Source organism: Saccopteryx leptura, chromosome 2 (genome assembly GCF_036850995.1).
Source record: "Saccopteryx leptura isolate mSacLep1 chromosome 2, mSacLep1_pri_phased_curated, whole genome shotgun sequence".
NCBI lineage: Eukaryota > Metazoa > Chordata > Mammalia > Chiroptera > Emballonuridae > Saccopteryx > Saccopteryx leptura.
This window is the reverse complement of record NC_089504.1, coordinates 172481788-172496631: the sequence shown is the minus strand read 5'-3', so window position 1 is coordinate 172496631 and position 14844 is coordinate 172481788. Positions and strand designations below refer to the sequence as shown.

Sequence of the window (14844 nt, the reverse complement as noted above, 5' to 3'; positions counted from 1 at the left end):
TTTTTTTTTTTGTATTTTTCCAAAGCTGGAAACCGGGGAGACAGTCAGACAGACTCCCGCATGCGCCCGACCGGGATCCACCCGGCACGCCCACCAGGGGGCGATGCTCTGCCCCTCTGGGGCGTCGCTCTGTCGCGACCAGAGCCACTCTAGCGCCTGGGGCAGAGGCCAAGGAGCCATCCCCAACGCCCGGGCCATCTTTACTCCAATGGAGCCTCGCTGGGGAAGGGGAAGAGAGAGACAGAGAGGAAGGAGAGGGGGAGGGGTGGAGAAGCAGATGGGCGCTTCTCCTGTGTGCCCTGGCCGGGAATCGAACCCGGGCCCCCTTGCACGCCAGGCCGATGCTCTACCACTGAGCCAACTGGCCAGGGCTGGAAACCTCTTTTTGACCTACGTGCATCGGTATCTTCAAGATGAGTAGGAACTGTTCTTTACTGGAATTCCCCATAAGCCGCTAAACTACGCTTCATGTATGAATTCCACACGATCACGTTGGGGTCACCACTTGTAGTACTCCAGCCCGCTAGGAACTACCAGTGTTGCGTGGAAGAAACCTACTCAAGACACAAACTGATGTCAAGAGGAAGAGGGGTAGGTCTGCCAAGGGAGGCAAAGAAGACCTCCTGCATCTCCTCCCTCAGCTTTAATTATACAAGCAGAACAGAGGTTACAGGATTACAAGGGAAGGAGGCCAGGTGATAAGGGGAAAGGACGACTAATGGCCATTTTGCTGACATGGAGAAAGGGCTAATTTGGGTCAGTACATTCTTTTTCTTTTGCTAATTAACAAGCACAAAGGAAGGGGCAATCCAGAACCTCTAGGTTAATTTTCTAAAGCCTGTTCACATGCATTCCTATGTGTCTACACAAAGGTCACTCACACACACAGCTTCTTGGTGTTTGCATCCAAGAGACATTCACTCAGGGCTTTAACTAAAGTTCCCCAATCCAAGTCATAGAGGGTTCAAGGTTAGATGGGTGATTCACTACAGACAGTGAGATATATAAAAAATGGGCCAAGTAATCAGTTAAGTCAAGTGCTTCTGAGAGATCTTGAAAGATAAAGATTAGAAAAAGCAATGTTTGCTTTGTCCACAGAGATGATAAATGTAATGAGAATAATTTTAGTGGACTTGGGGTGGTTCATGGTGATTGTGGAGGAAACCCAGTAGTAATCATTTGGGTAGTAAGAGGGAAAAGTGAATCTTAAAGCTGTCTGTATTATTTATAAATTAACTATAAAATTATTTAGTAAAGAATGAAAATAAACTAATTATGTGTGAAGCCAGTCGCCGCAGCAGGTTCGCATTGGATTCGGACAGTCGGTAAAGAAACAAAGGAGCCAAAAACTGGTGGGCCATCATCTTTAATTCTAGCTTGAACCCGGCGGGCAAGTAAAAATACACACTGGGCTCCAAAACCCACTCATTCAGTGCTCACAAAGCTACTGACTTATCCGAGTTTTCCTAGAATCAAAGGTTTCTAGCTCACTAGCCTTATTCACCTCTGTTCCCCATCTCCTTCTGTCTACACAAACTCTGCACAAACTGGCTTCTCCTTCAGCACTCCGCCATCGTGGCTGCTTCTCCAGGCCCCCTCCACGTGGCCTCTCTCTGCTAATTTCAGGAACTGAGAGAGAGAGAGAGAGCAAGCTCCTGGTCTGCCCTACTTTATAGTGCATAAACCAAAACCTTTAATCCAATATACAAACAAGGAAGTCTCTGATACAAAGTCACTTATCTGAGGTGTGATGGTATTTCTCATGAGAGTGCACCACCCCACATCAAAAAGGGTGGGAAAGGCTTAGTCCTAAAACCAAGCTCCAGGCTACAAGGATCCTGCTTGTCCACAGCCCACCCCCAACACACATTAATATCACCTGGGCCACGGACTTCCATGTGGGCAGCGCCATCTTTAACAAAGTGAGCATAATATTTTTTTTATCTGCCCAACATATGCTTTTAATTTTGGTAATCAGAGAAACTAGATATTAGAGTAGAATTTTCAGTCATAAGCTCTTAAGATCCCATTTTGTGGGGAAAGAATTAAAAAGAACATTAAAATGAATATAAAAGGTTAGAAAGAATTCAGTTATCTCCAGGTGAGATTATACAGGGCTTTTATTTTTATCTTTTTATCTGTATTTTTTCCTCTAATGAATCTGATTTTTCCCTCTAGTTGTTTTTCTTGAATAAATCTGATTTAAAAAAATATATTTAAAAACTTTTGTGACTAAGCAAAAAACTGCTCTGCATCTTATAGTTTCTTTTTTGTTGTTGGATTAAAGGATTAGATTGATTGATATAATATTTATGATTGTCTTTGTTCTTAGCCTCAATGATATTTGAAAGATTAAGACAATAAAATAATATGTATTTGAGGTTAGACATTAAATGTAGACTGGGCCATATATTGTCAATAAAACGGGATTACTTTCTCAGGGAATTAATAGCTTAAGGTCTTCTGCATAATATACCATGACTGTAGTAAAATTTAAGAATTCTTTGCAAGATTTTCATTTGACCTGTGGTGGTGCAGTGGGTAGAGCATTAACCTGGGATGCTGAGGTCCCAGGTTTGAAATCCTGAGGTGGCTGCCTTGAGCGTGGGCTCATCTGGCTTTGGTGTGCTCATCCAGCTTAAGCACAGGCTGTCCAGCTTGAGCACAGGGTCTCTGGCTTGAGCATGAAATCACTGACACGATCTCATGGTTGCTGGCTTGAGCCCAAGGTCGCTGGCTTCAGCTTGGTTAGTGGCTTGATTGGATCCCTCTCCTTCAAGGCATGTATGAGAAGCAGAACAAATAAGGTGACAGCTATGAGTTGATGCTTCTCATTTCTCTCTCCTCTCTCTCTCTTGCATGCACATGCATGCTAAAAAAACAATTCTTTGCAAGATTTTCTAGATTTAATAATATTCTTTTTGTCATTGTGTTTCTTATCAGCTTACTGTGTTTAATCTAATTAAAACAATAATATGTCTGCATGAATGGTATTATCTTTGCACAAAAGAATCAATAAATTGTATAACTTATTTACATATTAATCAAAGTTTCTCTCAGTTGTATATTTTAAATGTTTTATCTGTTTGAATTTATGTAATCTGTTTTCTTTCTTTTATATTTTCAAAAAATTTTATTTATTTACTTTTTGAGAGAGTGAAAGACATCAATTTGTTGTTATTTATGCATTCATTGGTTGATTCTTATATGAACCTGACTGGGGATTAAACCTACAACCTGGGCGTATCAGGGTGATGCTATAACCAACTAAGCCATCAGGCCAGGGCCTTTTGTTTATGTTTCTAATTGCTAGTGTCCTGCTAAAATTAAAATTCCTAGCAATAGTCATCACTTAATTCCAAAATCATTAAGTGTTTGTTTTTAATTTATGTTCTTTTAAACATAACTTATTGAAATAGTGAAAGTAAACTATTCGTATAGATTATTAATACATTTTTTGTACTGGTGAGACTGTTTTAGCATTAAATACCAACTAAGTTAATTGCTTTTCTTCTTCTTTATTTTTTTGCAAATAGCACCAGGAATTTAGTTTCCTCCTAAAAGAGAGAGTATGTCCTCTTGTGATAAAGCTCTTTTCTCCAAATATAAAGTTCAGACAAGGTTCCAACACTTCATCTTCTCCAGCACCAGTTGAAAAACCATATTTCCCTATCTGCATGCGTTTGCTGAGAGTTGTATCTGTTCTGATTAAGCAGTTTTACAGTCTTTTGGTAAGTGCTAATTTTCTTATGTATTTTTGTGTGTAACTCTAGGCAGTGCTGTTTTTAGAAGACGATCTGTTATTGTGTATTTAGCTTTTTCATTTCAGTTGAGCAGACTTTTTTTTATGAGAACCTATAGGTATTCTCCTAAGTATTATAAAGTTTCAGTCTGTTCTTTCTTGAATCTTTGTATGTTTATATAGTATATACTTTTTTGAAGTGAGAGTAGAGTAGATATAGAGGCAGACTCCCACATGCGCCCTGACTGGGATCCACTGGGAACACCCATCAGGAGCCAATGCTCTGCCCATCTGGGACACTTGCAACCAAGCCATTTTTAGTGCCTGAGGCAGAGGCTCTATGGAGCCATCCTCAGTGTCCAGGGTCAATGTGCTCGAATCAATCAAGCCTTGGCTGTGGGAAGAGAAGAAAGAGAGAAAGAAGGAGGAGGTGGGAGGGAAGCAGATGGTCACCTCGCCTGTGTGTCCTGACCGGGAATCAAACCAGGGACTTCTACATGCTGGGTTGATGCTCTACCACGGCCAGGGCCTGTTTATATAGTATTTTTAATGTATATTCAGGAGAGTCATGGTCTATTATCTGAAGGCAGCATTGGCTTTTGGCTTTGGAATTTAGTTTCTTAGCTAATTAACTAATTTAATGAATATTAAAATTATAGTATCTTTAACTTATTAATGTTTTCATTCATACTATTTTATATATATATAAATAAATTGAGGTTAATTGGTAAATGCTAGGATTAGAAATCAATTTTGACTTCTATTTTCATATTACATTTATTTTGCATAAATCTATAAATGTATATAATGTGTGACATTTCTGATCATAGCAATGTACAGTTTACTCTTAAATGTTCAAATAGTATATATTTTTTAGAGAAAATATTATATTTCTTTTTATTTTATGTTATTAGATTCAGCATTGTATAATTTTTTACCATTTATATTAACAAAAATAATTGGTATATCAGCTTGTGTGAGCAGTCTGTGTACTAAATGTTTGAGATAAGCAACATTACAAAGCTAATGAATAGAATAGATAGTTTTTATACTAAATTACAAAGGGAGCTTTTTTAAAATAATTTTTTTTCCATTGATTTGAGAGAGACAGAGGGAGAGATGAAGGTGGGGGAAGGAAAAGAGAGAAACATCAACTTGTTCTACTGAGTTGTTCCATTCAGTTGTGTACTCATTGATTGTTTCTCATACATGCCCTGACTGGGGGTTGAGCCTGTGACCCTGGTACACCAGGGCAATGCTTTATCCATAGGACTACCCAGCTAGGAATAAGGGCAGTTTATTTTGTGTGTGTGTGTGTGTGTGTGTGTGTGTGTGTGTGTGTGTGTGTGCGTTTGACACTTGAGAGACATATAGACAGAGACAGGAGAGGAGAGAGATGAGAAGAATCAACTCATCGATTATCCCATGCTCAAACCAGCAACCCAGTGCTCAAGTCAGTGACTTCTGGGTTTTGAACCTGGGACCTCAGTGACCCAGGTCGATGTTCTGTCCACTGCATCACCACCATTCAGACTAAAGGCAGCTTTTTAAAATAAAGTTTTTTTCTATACTATATACTTGTTATAGATTTTCTTTTCATATTCCAAAACCATTTGTGCAAAATGAATTCAGAAATAATCTTTATAAGCACTTGTGGAAATTTATTTCTGGCCGCCACACTGTATAATGCACATGGATGTATGTAATGCACTTTTTAGAAGTATCTGTAGAAAACCAAATCATTTCCGAATCAGTTGCTTTTTAGGGGCACTTACCAGTTACCAGGGTTTGGTGCCAAGAGTTTAAGTTCTTTGGTGTATTCATAATTGTCGCCTTGGGTGTTTTTATTCTACCAAAATTAATAATATATAAATACACTTTAGATATATAAATTTATGAACTTAATTAGTTCATAGCCCCATCTTGCTTTGTAAGGATTAACTTTTTAAAAATTGTAATCAGGAGTCCTGGCCAGTGGCACATTGGATAGAGTTGTCCTAGAGTGCCAAGTTTGCTGGTTTGATCCCGAGGTTGCTGGCTTGAGTTTGGAGTCATCAGCTCAAGCCCACAGTCTCAGATCCTGGGGTCGCTGGCTCAATACTAAGGACACCAGCTCAACCCTGAGTCACTGGCTCTATCCTGAGGGTGCCAGCTTTACCCCTGAGGTCAGTGGCTCAAGCCTCAATCAGAGCACACATGAAAGCAATCAATGGCACAACTAAGTGGGAAAATGAATCGATGCTTCTCTCTCTCTTACCCCCTTCCTCTCTTTTCCTCTTTCAAAAATAAAAATAAATATTATAATCAGGCAGCTCTCTCTATGGAGCATGCCTGCACCTTTCCCCAGGCATGTTTTCCTTGTCTCTCTCTTTCTCTTAAGCTCTAGGGCCTTTCTTTTGCCTCTGTAATGTGTTCCCTGAGCCCATGCAGCTCAGCTAGCTCACTTCTTCCATGACTCACATCTACTTCTGTGACTCTCTAAATAAACTTTTGCTTATATCTGAAAAAAGAATTACAATCATTATTCCATGCAACATATAAGAGACTTGATGTAATTTCCAATAATATTAAATTGAAGTCTAATTAAATACAATTAAAATAGAGGGGAAGAAGAAACTTCAAACACTAATTAGAAAGAATATTTGCACCCCTATGTTCATTGCACTGCTATTTACAATAGCCAAAATATGGAATCAACCCAATTGCCCATCAGTAGACAAGTGGATAAAAGAAAGTGGTGGTACATATCTAAAATGGAATATTACTTGACCATAAAAAGGAATGAAAGCTTACCATTTTTGACAGCATGGGTGGACCTAGAGAGTATTATGCTAAATAAAATAAGTCAGACATACAATTTCACTTTATATGTAGAGTCTAAAGAGGAAAATAAATGAACAAACAAAATAGAAACTTAAAAGTACAGAGAACAGACTGATGATTGCTGGGGGCAATTGGAGGTCTGGGTGAAAAGGTTGAAGAGATTAAGAATTACAAATTGATAGTCACAGAATAGTCATGGGGATATAAAGTGCAACATGGGGAGTACAGTCAGAAATATTATAATAACTATGTATGGTGCCAGGTAGGTACTTGAAATATCAGGGGTCTACTCTGTAAAATATATGATTATATAACCACTATGCTGTACATCTGAAGTAATACAAAATATTGAATGTAAACTCAAATTGGAAAATAAAATATTTTTAAATGGAGAGGAAATCTGTGAGTTTTTACATTAACTCTTAGAAATTTTGAAAGTAAAGTTGTAATTTGCTGAAAATAAATGAGAAGTAACTTAGTTTCTCCAAAGATGGAAATCATTACCTGTCAACTATTGTATTTTCTGTATTATATTTGTTTATAGTCTGTTTTAATCCACAAAGAAACTTTGAAACAAATGTTAATCAGAGTGACATCAGCAAGATGGTGAAATTGGAAGCTACAAGTCCTTTTGTTCCCTGTGGAGACACTGACTTAGCAATATATAGGCCTGACCTGTAAAGCATTGACCTGGAACGCTGAGGTTGCCGGTTCGAAATCCAGGGTTTGCCTGATCAAGGCACATAACGGGGGTTGATTCTTCCTGCTCTTCCCCCCCGCCTCTCCCCTCTAAAAGGAATAAATTAAAAATAAATCTTAAAAAAATATATATATAGACCAGATTATGAGAACTTCAGAAAGCAGTTAGAGATCACAGCAGCCCAGGCAAGTGCAGTGCCAAGAAGAGGTTCATTATATAGGGTGGGACAGCCCATTGCACTCCCTGCTCTACCTCATCCCACTCTAGTACAGCATAGCACAGCATCAGGCATGATCAAGGGAAAATTCTTAACTTACTGCTTCCCCTTCTGGGGGGAAAGAAGGATGAAATCTGTAACCAGCATTCTCACTTTTTGAGGTACTGCTCAAGGGACTTGTTTTTGTCTCCTTACTCTTAGAGAATGGACAGTAAAGGTGGCAGCGCCTTTGTACTCCTGGGGACCTATTGAAAACAAAGGCAAGCCCTATGGTTCACTGTAGCACCAGAGGCTGCAATATTACAGATATACACCAAGGGGAGCTCCTGTGTAGGAACAGGCAAACCTCTTTGGCTCTGAAATTATACATATAAACCCAGAGGAGACTTATTGACAGAAAAGGTTTGAGAATAGTACCCCAAAGTCTCTAGCTGGATTGATTAGTGAATATCTTTCCTGTACAAAACTAATCCATAAAGAGTAACAGAGTTGGCTATATTTTCAAATGCCCAAATTTAAACAAAATAATAAGACTTTCAAATAAATGGGAAAACATGGCCTGATCAAAGGAACAAAATAAATCTCCAGAAACTGACCCTAAAAAAGGGAGATTGATTAGTTACCTGACAAAGAATTTAGAATAACAATCATGCAGATGCTCATTGAGCTAAAAGAGAACACAATGAAATGAAATCAGGAAAATGGTTTATGAAGAAAATAAGAATATCAACAAAGTCATAGAAACTGTATAAAAGAACCAGACAAATTCTGAAACTGAAGAATGCAATAATGGTTGTAAAAAATTCACTAGAAAGGGTCAACATTGTGGCTTAACCAGACGAAAGCATACTTAAAGACAGGCCACTTAAAATTGTCAAGTCAGAGGAGCAAAAAGAAAAAACTTAAGAGAACCTAAGGAACTTATGGGACACTGCAAGCCAACCCACGTCTAAGAAAAGACAAAATGTATTTTACTCTCATACTCAATACGAGATGTGGGAATATTTTTTCCCAACTGACCAATTTTTTTGACAATGGGGTGTCTTATATTTCAATTCTGTAAGTAATGGGTCTCCAGGTAACCCATAAATTCTAACTTGGATACAAATTGAAGGTTTCCATGATAACTTTTTTGGTTTAAATAATTTAATAGAGTAACAACCCAACAAAACATTTTGCTCACTGTAGGTATTCCCCACTTTCTGAAAGGTTGTGTTAAGCCATTTCACTATTCTGAGACACCTACATTAGTACCTGTTTTTTGTTTGTTTTTTGTGACAGAGACAGAAAGAGGACAGACAGACAGGAAGAGAGAAGAGAAGCATCAATTCTTCATTGTGGCACCTTAGTTGTTCATTGACTGCTTCCTCATATGTGCCTTGACCAGGGGGCTATAGCAGACCTAGTGACCCCTTGTTCGAGCCAGCGACCTTGGGCTTCAAGCCAGTGACCTTTGGGCTCAAGTCAGCGACCATGGGGTCATGTCTATGATCCCACACTCAAACCAGTGACCCCGTACTCAAGCTGGTGAGCCTGTGCTCAGGCGACCTTGGGATTTCAAACCTCAGTCCTCTGCATCCCAGTTTGTGCACTGCCTGGTCAGGCAGTACCTGTTTGTTTTTTTTAATTGAAGGAAATCTGTGAAGGATTTTTGTTTTTATAAAAAATGTTGTTACATACTAGTGTTGGTCTTTTGTAAAAGCAAAGTGGCGTAATGTGAACTATTGATAAGTAGGGGATACTCTTTGCTTTACATTATTTTGGCTTATGAAAGGTTTTTTTTGGGTTTTTTTTCCCCCACAGGGACAGAGAAATAGAGAGAGGGATAGATACGGACAGACAGACAGGAACGGAAAGAGATGAGAAGCATCAATCATTAGTTTTTCGTTGCGACACCTTATTTGTTCATTGATTGCTTTCTCATATGTGCCTTGACAGCAGGCCTTCAGCAGACCGAATAACTCCTTGCTTTATGAAAGATTTTATAAGAACACTCTACTTTGTATAATGGGGGGGAAACCTGTATTGCTGATTTATTACAAAGGGTATTTTAAAGGCAGATGAAGAGATACATAGGGTATAGTCTGGAAGGATCCTGAGAACAGGAGCTTCAGTTCCTGTGAAGTTGGGTTGTGCCACCCTCCTGAGATGTATATATATTTGCCAACCTGAAAACTCCCCAAACTTTATACCTTTTGGATTTTTATGGTTTCTTCATAGAGGCATCAATTATTAACTTAATTTTAATTTCCACCCCTCTTCCGTTCCTGGCACCCACCAAGAGTTGCCTTATTAGAACAAAATGTACTCCTATCACCAAGGAAATTCCAAGGGTTTTAGGAGATCTGTGTCAGGAACTAAGGAGTCAAAGATCAAATATTAGGGGGAAAAATGCTCCTAGCACTCCTATATACAGTATAAGGATATTAGGAGTTCTGGGTCAGGAACTGGGGGTAGAGATCAATGTATATAAAAAAATATTTTCTATTATTTCACATGCATTGTGGGAGTTTCAGATGAGAGAAAGGGGCAGAGAGCCTATTTCAATAAATAATGGCTGAAAATTTCTCAAATTAGAAGAAGGAAGCAGAAAACAAAATCTTGAAGCTTAAATTCCAACTAGAATTAATCCAAAGAGATCTGTTCTAAGACACATTATAATTAAGCTGTCAAAAGTCATAAAGTGTCTTTTAAGCCGCAGAAGGAAAGCAATTCTTCATGTGCAAAGAAGCTTTCAGAAGATACTTACCAGATTTCTCAGCGGAAATCTTGTCAACCAGAAGGAAATGGGATGATATATTCAAAGTACTGGAGCGGAAAAAAGCTGTCAACTAAAAATGTTACATACAGCAAAACTTTCCTTCAAAAATGAAGGTGAGGCCCTGGCCAGGTGGCTCAACGGATAGTGTGTCCCACCGTGGCCATGGGTTTGGTCCCTGGTCAGGACACATATGAGAAGCAACCACTGAGTGTACAACTAAATGAAACAGCTAAGTAGAAGAACAAGTTGATACTTTCTCTCTCTTTCTTTCTCTTTCTCCTGCCCCAAATCAATGAAAAAACAAAAAAATAAGGCAAAATTAAGACTTTCCCAGATAAAAACTAAGAGTTTATTACTTAGGACTAGGCCAAGTGTTTATCACTTCCCTACTTATTCCCTGAATATTATCAGAGTTGTTTTAGGAGGGCATCTCTCTCTTCCCTCTCCAAAATGCTGTTTTAACTAATGAACATAAGGCTATAGGAAGAGAAGACATTCTTTTTGTTTCTTTTTGGATCCAGCAGTAAGTAATAGCACATCAAGTCTTCTCTTCTCAGCAGTAATGCAATGTGTTTACATCTTCATCATAACAAATGCAGAATTCATATTTTGTCTCTGTTCCCAAACCAAGAATTACCAGTCATCTTTATTTTTATAAAATCTGGGCTGAATTGTGCCCCCTAAGAATTCAGGTTGATACCCCAACTTCCAATATGATAATACTTGGAGATGAGATCTTTGGGAGATAATTAGGTTTATATGAGGTCATGAGGTTAGGACCCTCATGATAGGATTAGTATCAGAAGAAGAGACTAGAGCAGGGGTCCCCAAACTACGGCCCGCGGGCCGCATGCGGCCCCCTGAAGCCATTTATCCGGCCCCCGCTGCACTTCTGGAAGGGGCACCTCTTTCATTGGTGGTCAGTGAGAGGAGCATAGTTCCCATTGAAATACTGGTCAGTTTGTTGATTTAAATTTACTTGTTCTTTGTTTTAAATATTGTATTTGTTCCTGTTTTTTTTACTTTAAAATAAGATATGTGCAGTGTGCATAGGGATTTGTTCATAGTTTTTTTTATAGTACAGCCCTCCAACAGTCTGAGAGACAGTGAACTGGCCCCCTGTGTAAAAGGTTTGGGGACCCCTGGACTAGAGAGCTTGCTCACTCTTTCTCTTCCATGTGAGAACACAGTAACAAGGCAGCACTCTGCAAGCCAGGAAGTGAACTCTCACCAGAACCTGACCATGCTGAAATTCCGATCTTGGACTTTTAGCTTCTAGAACTGTGATCAATAAATTTTTGTTTTCTAAGCCACCCTGCCTGTGGTATTTTGTTATGGCAGCCAAGTAGACTAAGACAGTTGGTTTTGGTCCACCAGTTCTGTTATCTAGTAGTTCATCCAGTAACTTTTTCAGTTACACAGATATATACCTTAGTCCATAGTAATTTCAGTTTGGGATGAAATTGCTGTTCTTTAGTGTGTGTATTTTGGACACTGCAACATGCTTTATATATGTTAATTCTTTTAGACTTTACCTACAGTTCTGTAAAGCAGGCATTCATATTTCTATTTTATAGCTGAAAATTGAGGCTTGGGATATTTCTGCAATTTGCCTGCAATTGTACAGTTTGTAAGCTGCATAGCTGGAATGCTAAGTGATTCTTTTAGGCCCCCAACCCATGCCCTTAAACTTGCTGCATTTTACTTCTTCCCTGTGTTTTTAATTCTCAATTCTTCCCCTCTCTAAGTCTGCCAGTTCCAGGTTTCTTGTACTGCTCCTGTATTCCTTATGTTTTGACCTTAGGCTCCTTGATTTGGGGGGAGGGGTGCAGAAAGAGTAGGGGGATAACAGTACAACGAATTACAGAAAAGATTGAATGTTATTGCCTCAAGGAAGAGAAAGGACCACTTCTGCACTTTACTCATCAATTGGGGGTGATAGCCAACTGGTAAAGCTCCACAACAATAAGGTAACTCTAGGACTGTATTTGTGAAGATGAATCTTCAGAAATATGTAAGATATCATTTCCTCAGTGTTATAATTTGTTACATAAGACTTAATATATGGGAAAGCTTAGACATTCTAGTTTCTTCAAGGGCAAAATTTAGAGGTATGGTAGTTTTGGGATGAGATATGTGATTGACATGGAATGCTTCTCTCTTATTTCTCTGTGTAAGGCCCAGTAGTCACGGCCGTCACCGTTGGGCCATGCAGGTGCAGGTTCCCATTAGATTTGGAAAGTCGGTAGAGAAACTGCGGATCCTAAAACTGGTGGGCCATTCCTTTATTCTAGCCTCGCCACCGGCTGGCGAGTAAAACACACAGGGTACCAAAACCCACTCATTCAGTGCTCACAAAGCTACTGACACATCCAGGTTTTCCTAGAATCAAAGGCCCCCTCCAGCTCAGTCACCTCTGGTTCCCCATCTGCACACCTTCTCCTTTCTCCTCTCTGCACAAACTGTCATCTCCTTTAGCACCCTGCCATCTTGGCTTCCTTCTTCTCTTTGCCTTCTTTCTCACAAACTTTTCTTAAAACTTTTTGGCGCAAAAACCCCTCCTCTAGCAACATTAGCATAACAATGGCCCTTCCCAAGCAGGAAGGTAATTAGCAGTTTCACAGATCACACACCTGGGCAGTGGCCATTTTTAACAATAAAAGTGAGCAAACGTAAAAATCACATTTTACAAACTTATTTGCCCAACACTCCATTTTCATTATTTAAGCCTGGTTTAAAGAAACATGACTAGAGTAGTAATTCTTATACTTTTTAGTTGTAGGATTAATTTATACTAATAAATATCAAGGAGCTGTTGTTTATGTGGATTATTTCTTTACTGTATTAAAAAATATCTGAGGTGATACTAAAACCCATTAAATGTTACCATAAAATTTTATTTTTGAAATAAAATGAAAAATACCTATATTTTCCAAAGAAAGAAAAAATGCATGGTTTTATATTTTTTTGCAAATCTCTTTAATGTCTGGCTTAATAAAGATAGCTGGATTATCTGTCTTCTAAATTTTTTGTTTGGGTCAAAGCATAGAAGAAAATTTGACCTCATAAATGTATGTAGTTGGAAAAGGCAAAATTATTTTTATGGCCTTTTCAGGTAACGATGGATATTTTCTTTGATAACATACCAGACTGGACCTATAACACTCTTAAAGTGTACAGTCTGGAACCGTATTAATGATGTTTTCGTACACTGTTACATTACAATTCATTGATTCATCTTGTGCTTCAATTATACCTTTTACCATGCATGATTTCATAATATCACTTACTTTAGTTGTGCAAGTGTTAACGCTTTATATAGTACCAGAAATTGCAGGTTAATGTCACCAGCCATTTATCAGATTATTAAGAAGTTATCAAGGTCTTGTGGCAGTTATAAGTTTCACAAAATTCTACCTTTTACTTGAGATCTTGAATTATATTACTGGCAATAAATACCATCACTTGTTTCCCTTAAGTGATAGGTTTACTTTGTTAATTTTTGAGAAAATGTTTTGATACACACAAGTTTGAATAGTTTTAGTTTGCTATTGCTCTTTTGGTTAAATTGGTATTCCATAAGGAACAAAAGTGGCTAGGTCAGTTTGCAGCTGTGTTTTTCCTCCAGACAACCATTGTCCTTGGATACACAGTGAAAGTGCTTCTTGTGTACTTCCCATTTTTTCACACAGAAAATTCAAAATATGCACTTATAGGTCAGATTTAATAAAAATCAGTAATTTGTATTTTGTTATTTTAATTTAATTTAATTTTTTTATTATGGTTCTTGAGTAAAACAGACTTTAAAAAATTGTGTGTAATGATGAAGAACACAATGACACTAGTACACTTTGGTGTTACTGCCTTGATTCCTGTAAAAGTATCACTTATTTTGCCCACCATTGTTTTGTGTCATCAGTACAAATGTCAAAACATTGAAAATGACAAGTAATGATCTTAGTATTATTATGCAAATAATGATCCCCTCTCACATCCCCTGAAATGGTCCCAGGGATCTCACTTTGGGAAACACTGTAATGGAGAATAGTGTTCTCCCCCAGTATTCACCAGTGTGTCTTGTCTGTCAAGTAGCTCAGGGTGAAGAGAACTAATTTTTAAAGGTTAGTTCTATTAATATATCTAGACTGAGTAGAGAAAAATTAGAATGCTCTAGTCATTTATGTACAGATAAAACATGTCACATATACTACTTTCTTTTCACTTTCTAAGATCTGAACTAGGTACTTCTCTGTCTTCTGAATCACGTAGCCTCCAGGCCCAGATATCTTTCTAAGGAAGATATCTTTAAGGAGTTTATGAAATTTTAAAAGTAGCTAGTATATCTCTCTTGCCTCTGACTTACTGCCTTTAAAAAGGAATGAATGGGACTAAAGTGTCCAGCCTATTTTCTGTTTCATATAAATTTCTGTAACAGAGGATCTTATCACTAATAATTCCATGACTCCTGCATTTAAATATTCTACCTGACTTCATTGTCTCCTAAGCCGACTGTTATCTTAGGTCCATAATTGCTTATTAGACATCTATTAGTATTTCCACCAGGATGACTTTTATTCATCTTAAACATTGGCTATCTTTTG

At 38.2% G+C, this 14844-nt stretch overlaps 1 protein-coding gene across 2 annotated transcripts in view; it reads left to right on the top strand.

Moving 5' to 3' along the window:
- Positions 1-14844, top strand: part of MON2 (MON2 homolog, regulator of endosome-to-Golgi trafficking) — a 188946-nt gene that overhangs the window by 60132 nt on the left and 113970 nt on the right. For both annotated transcript variants that reach the window (XM_066369320.1, XM_066369319.1), the window contains exon 8: positions 3537-3731. In XM_066369320.1, coding sequence (XP_066225417.1) covers positions 3537-3731 — 195 coding nt within the window. The remainder of the gene's footprint in view (positions 1-3536; positions 3732-14844) is intronic.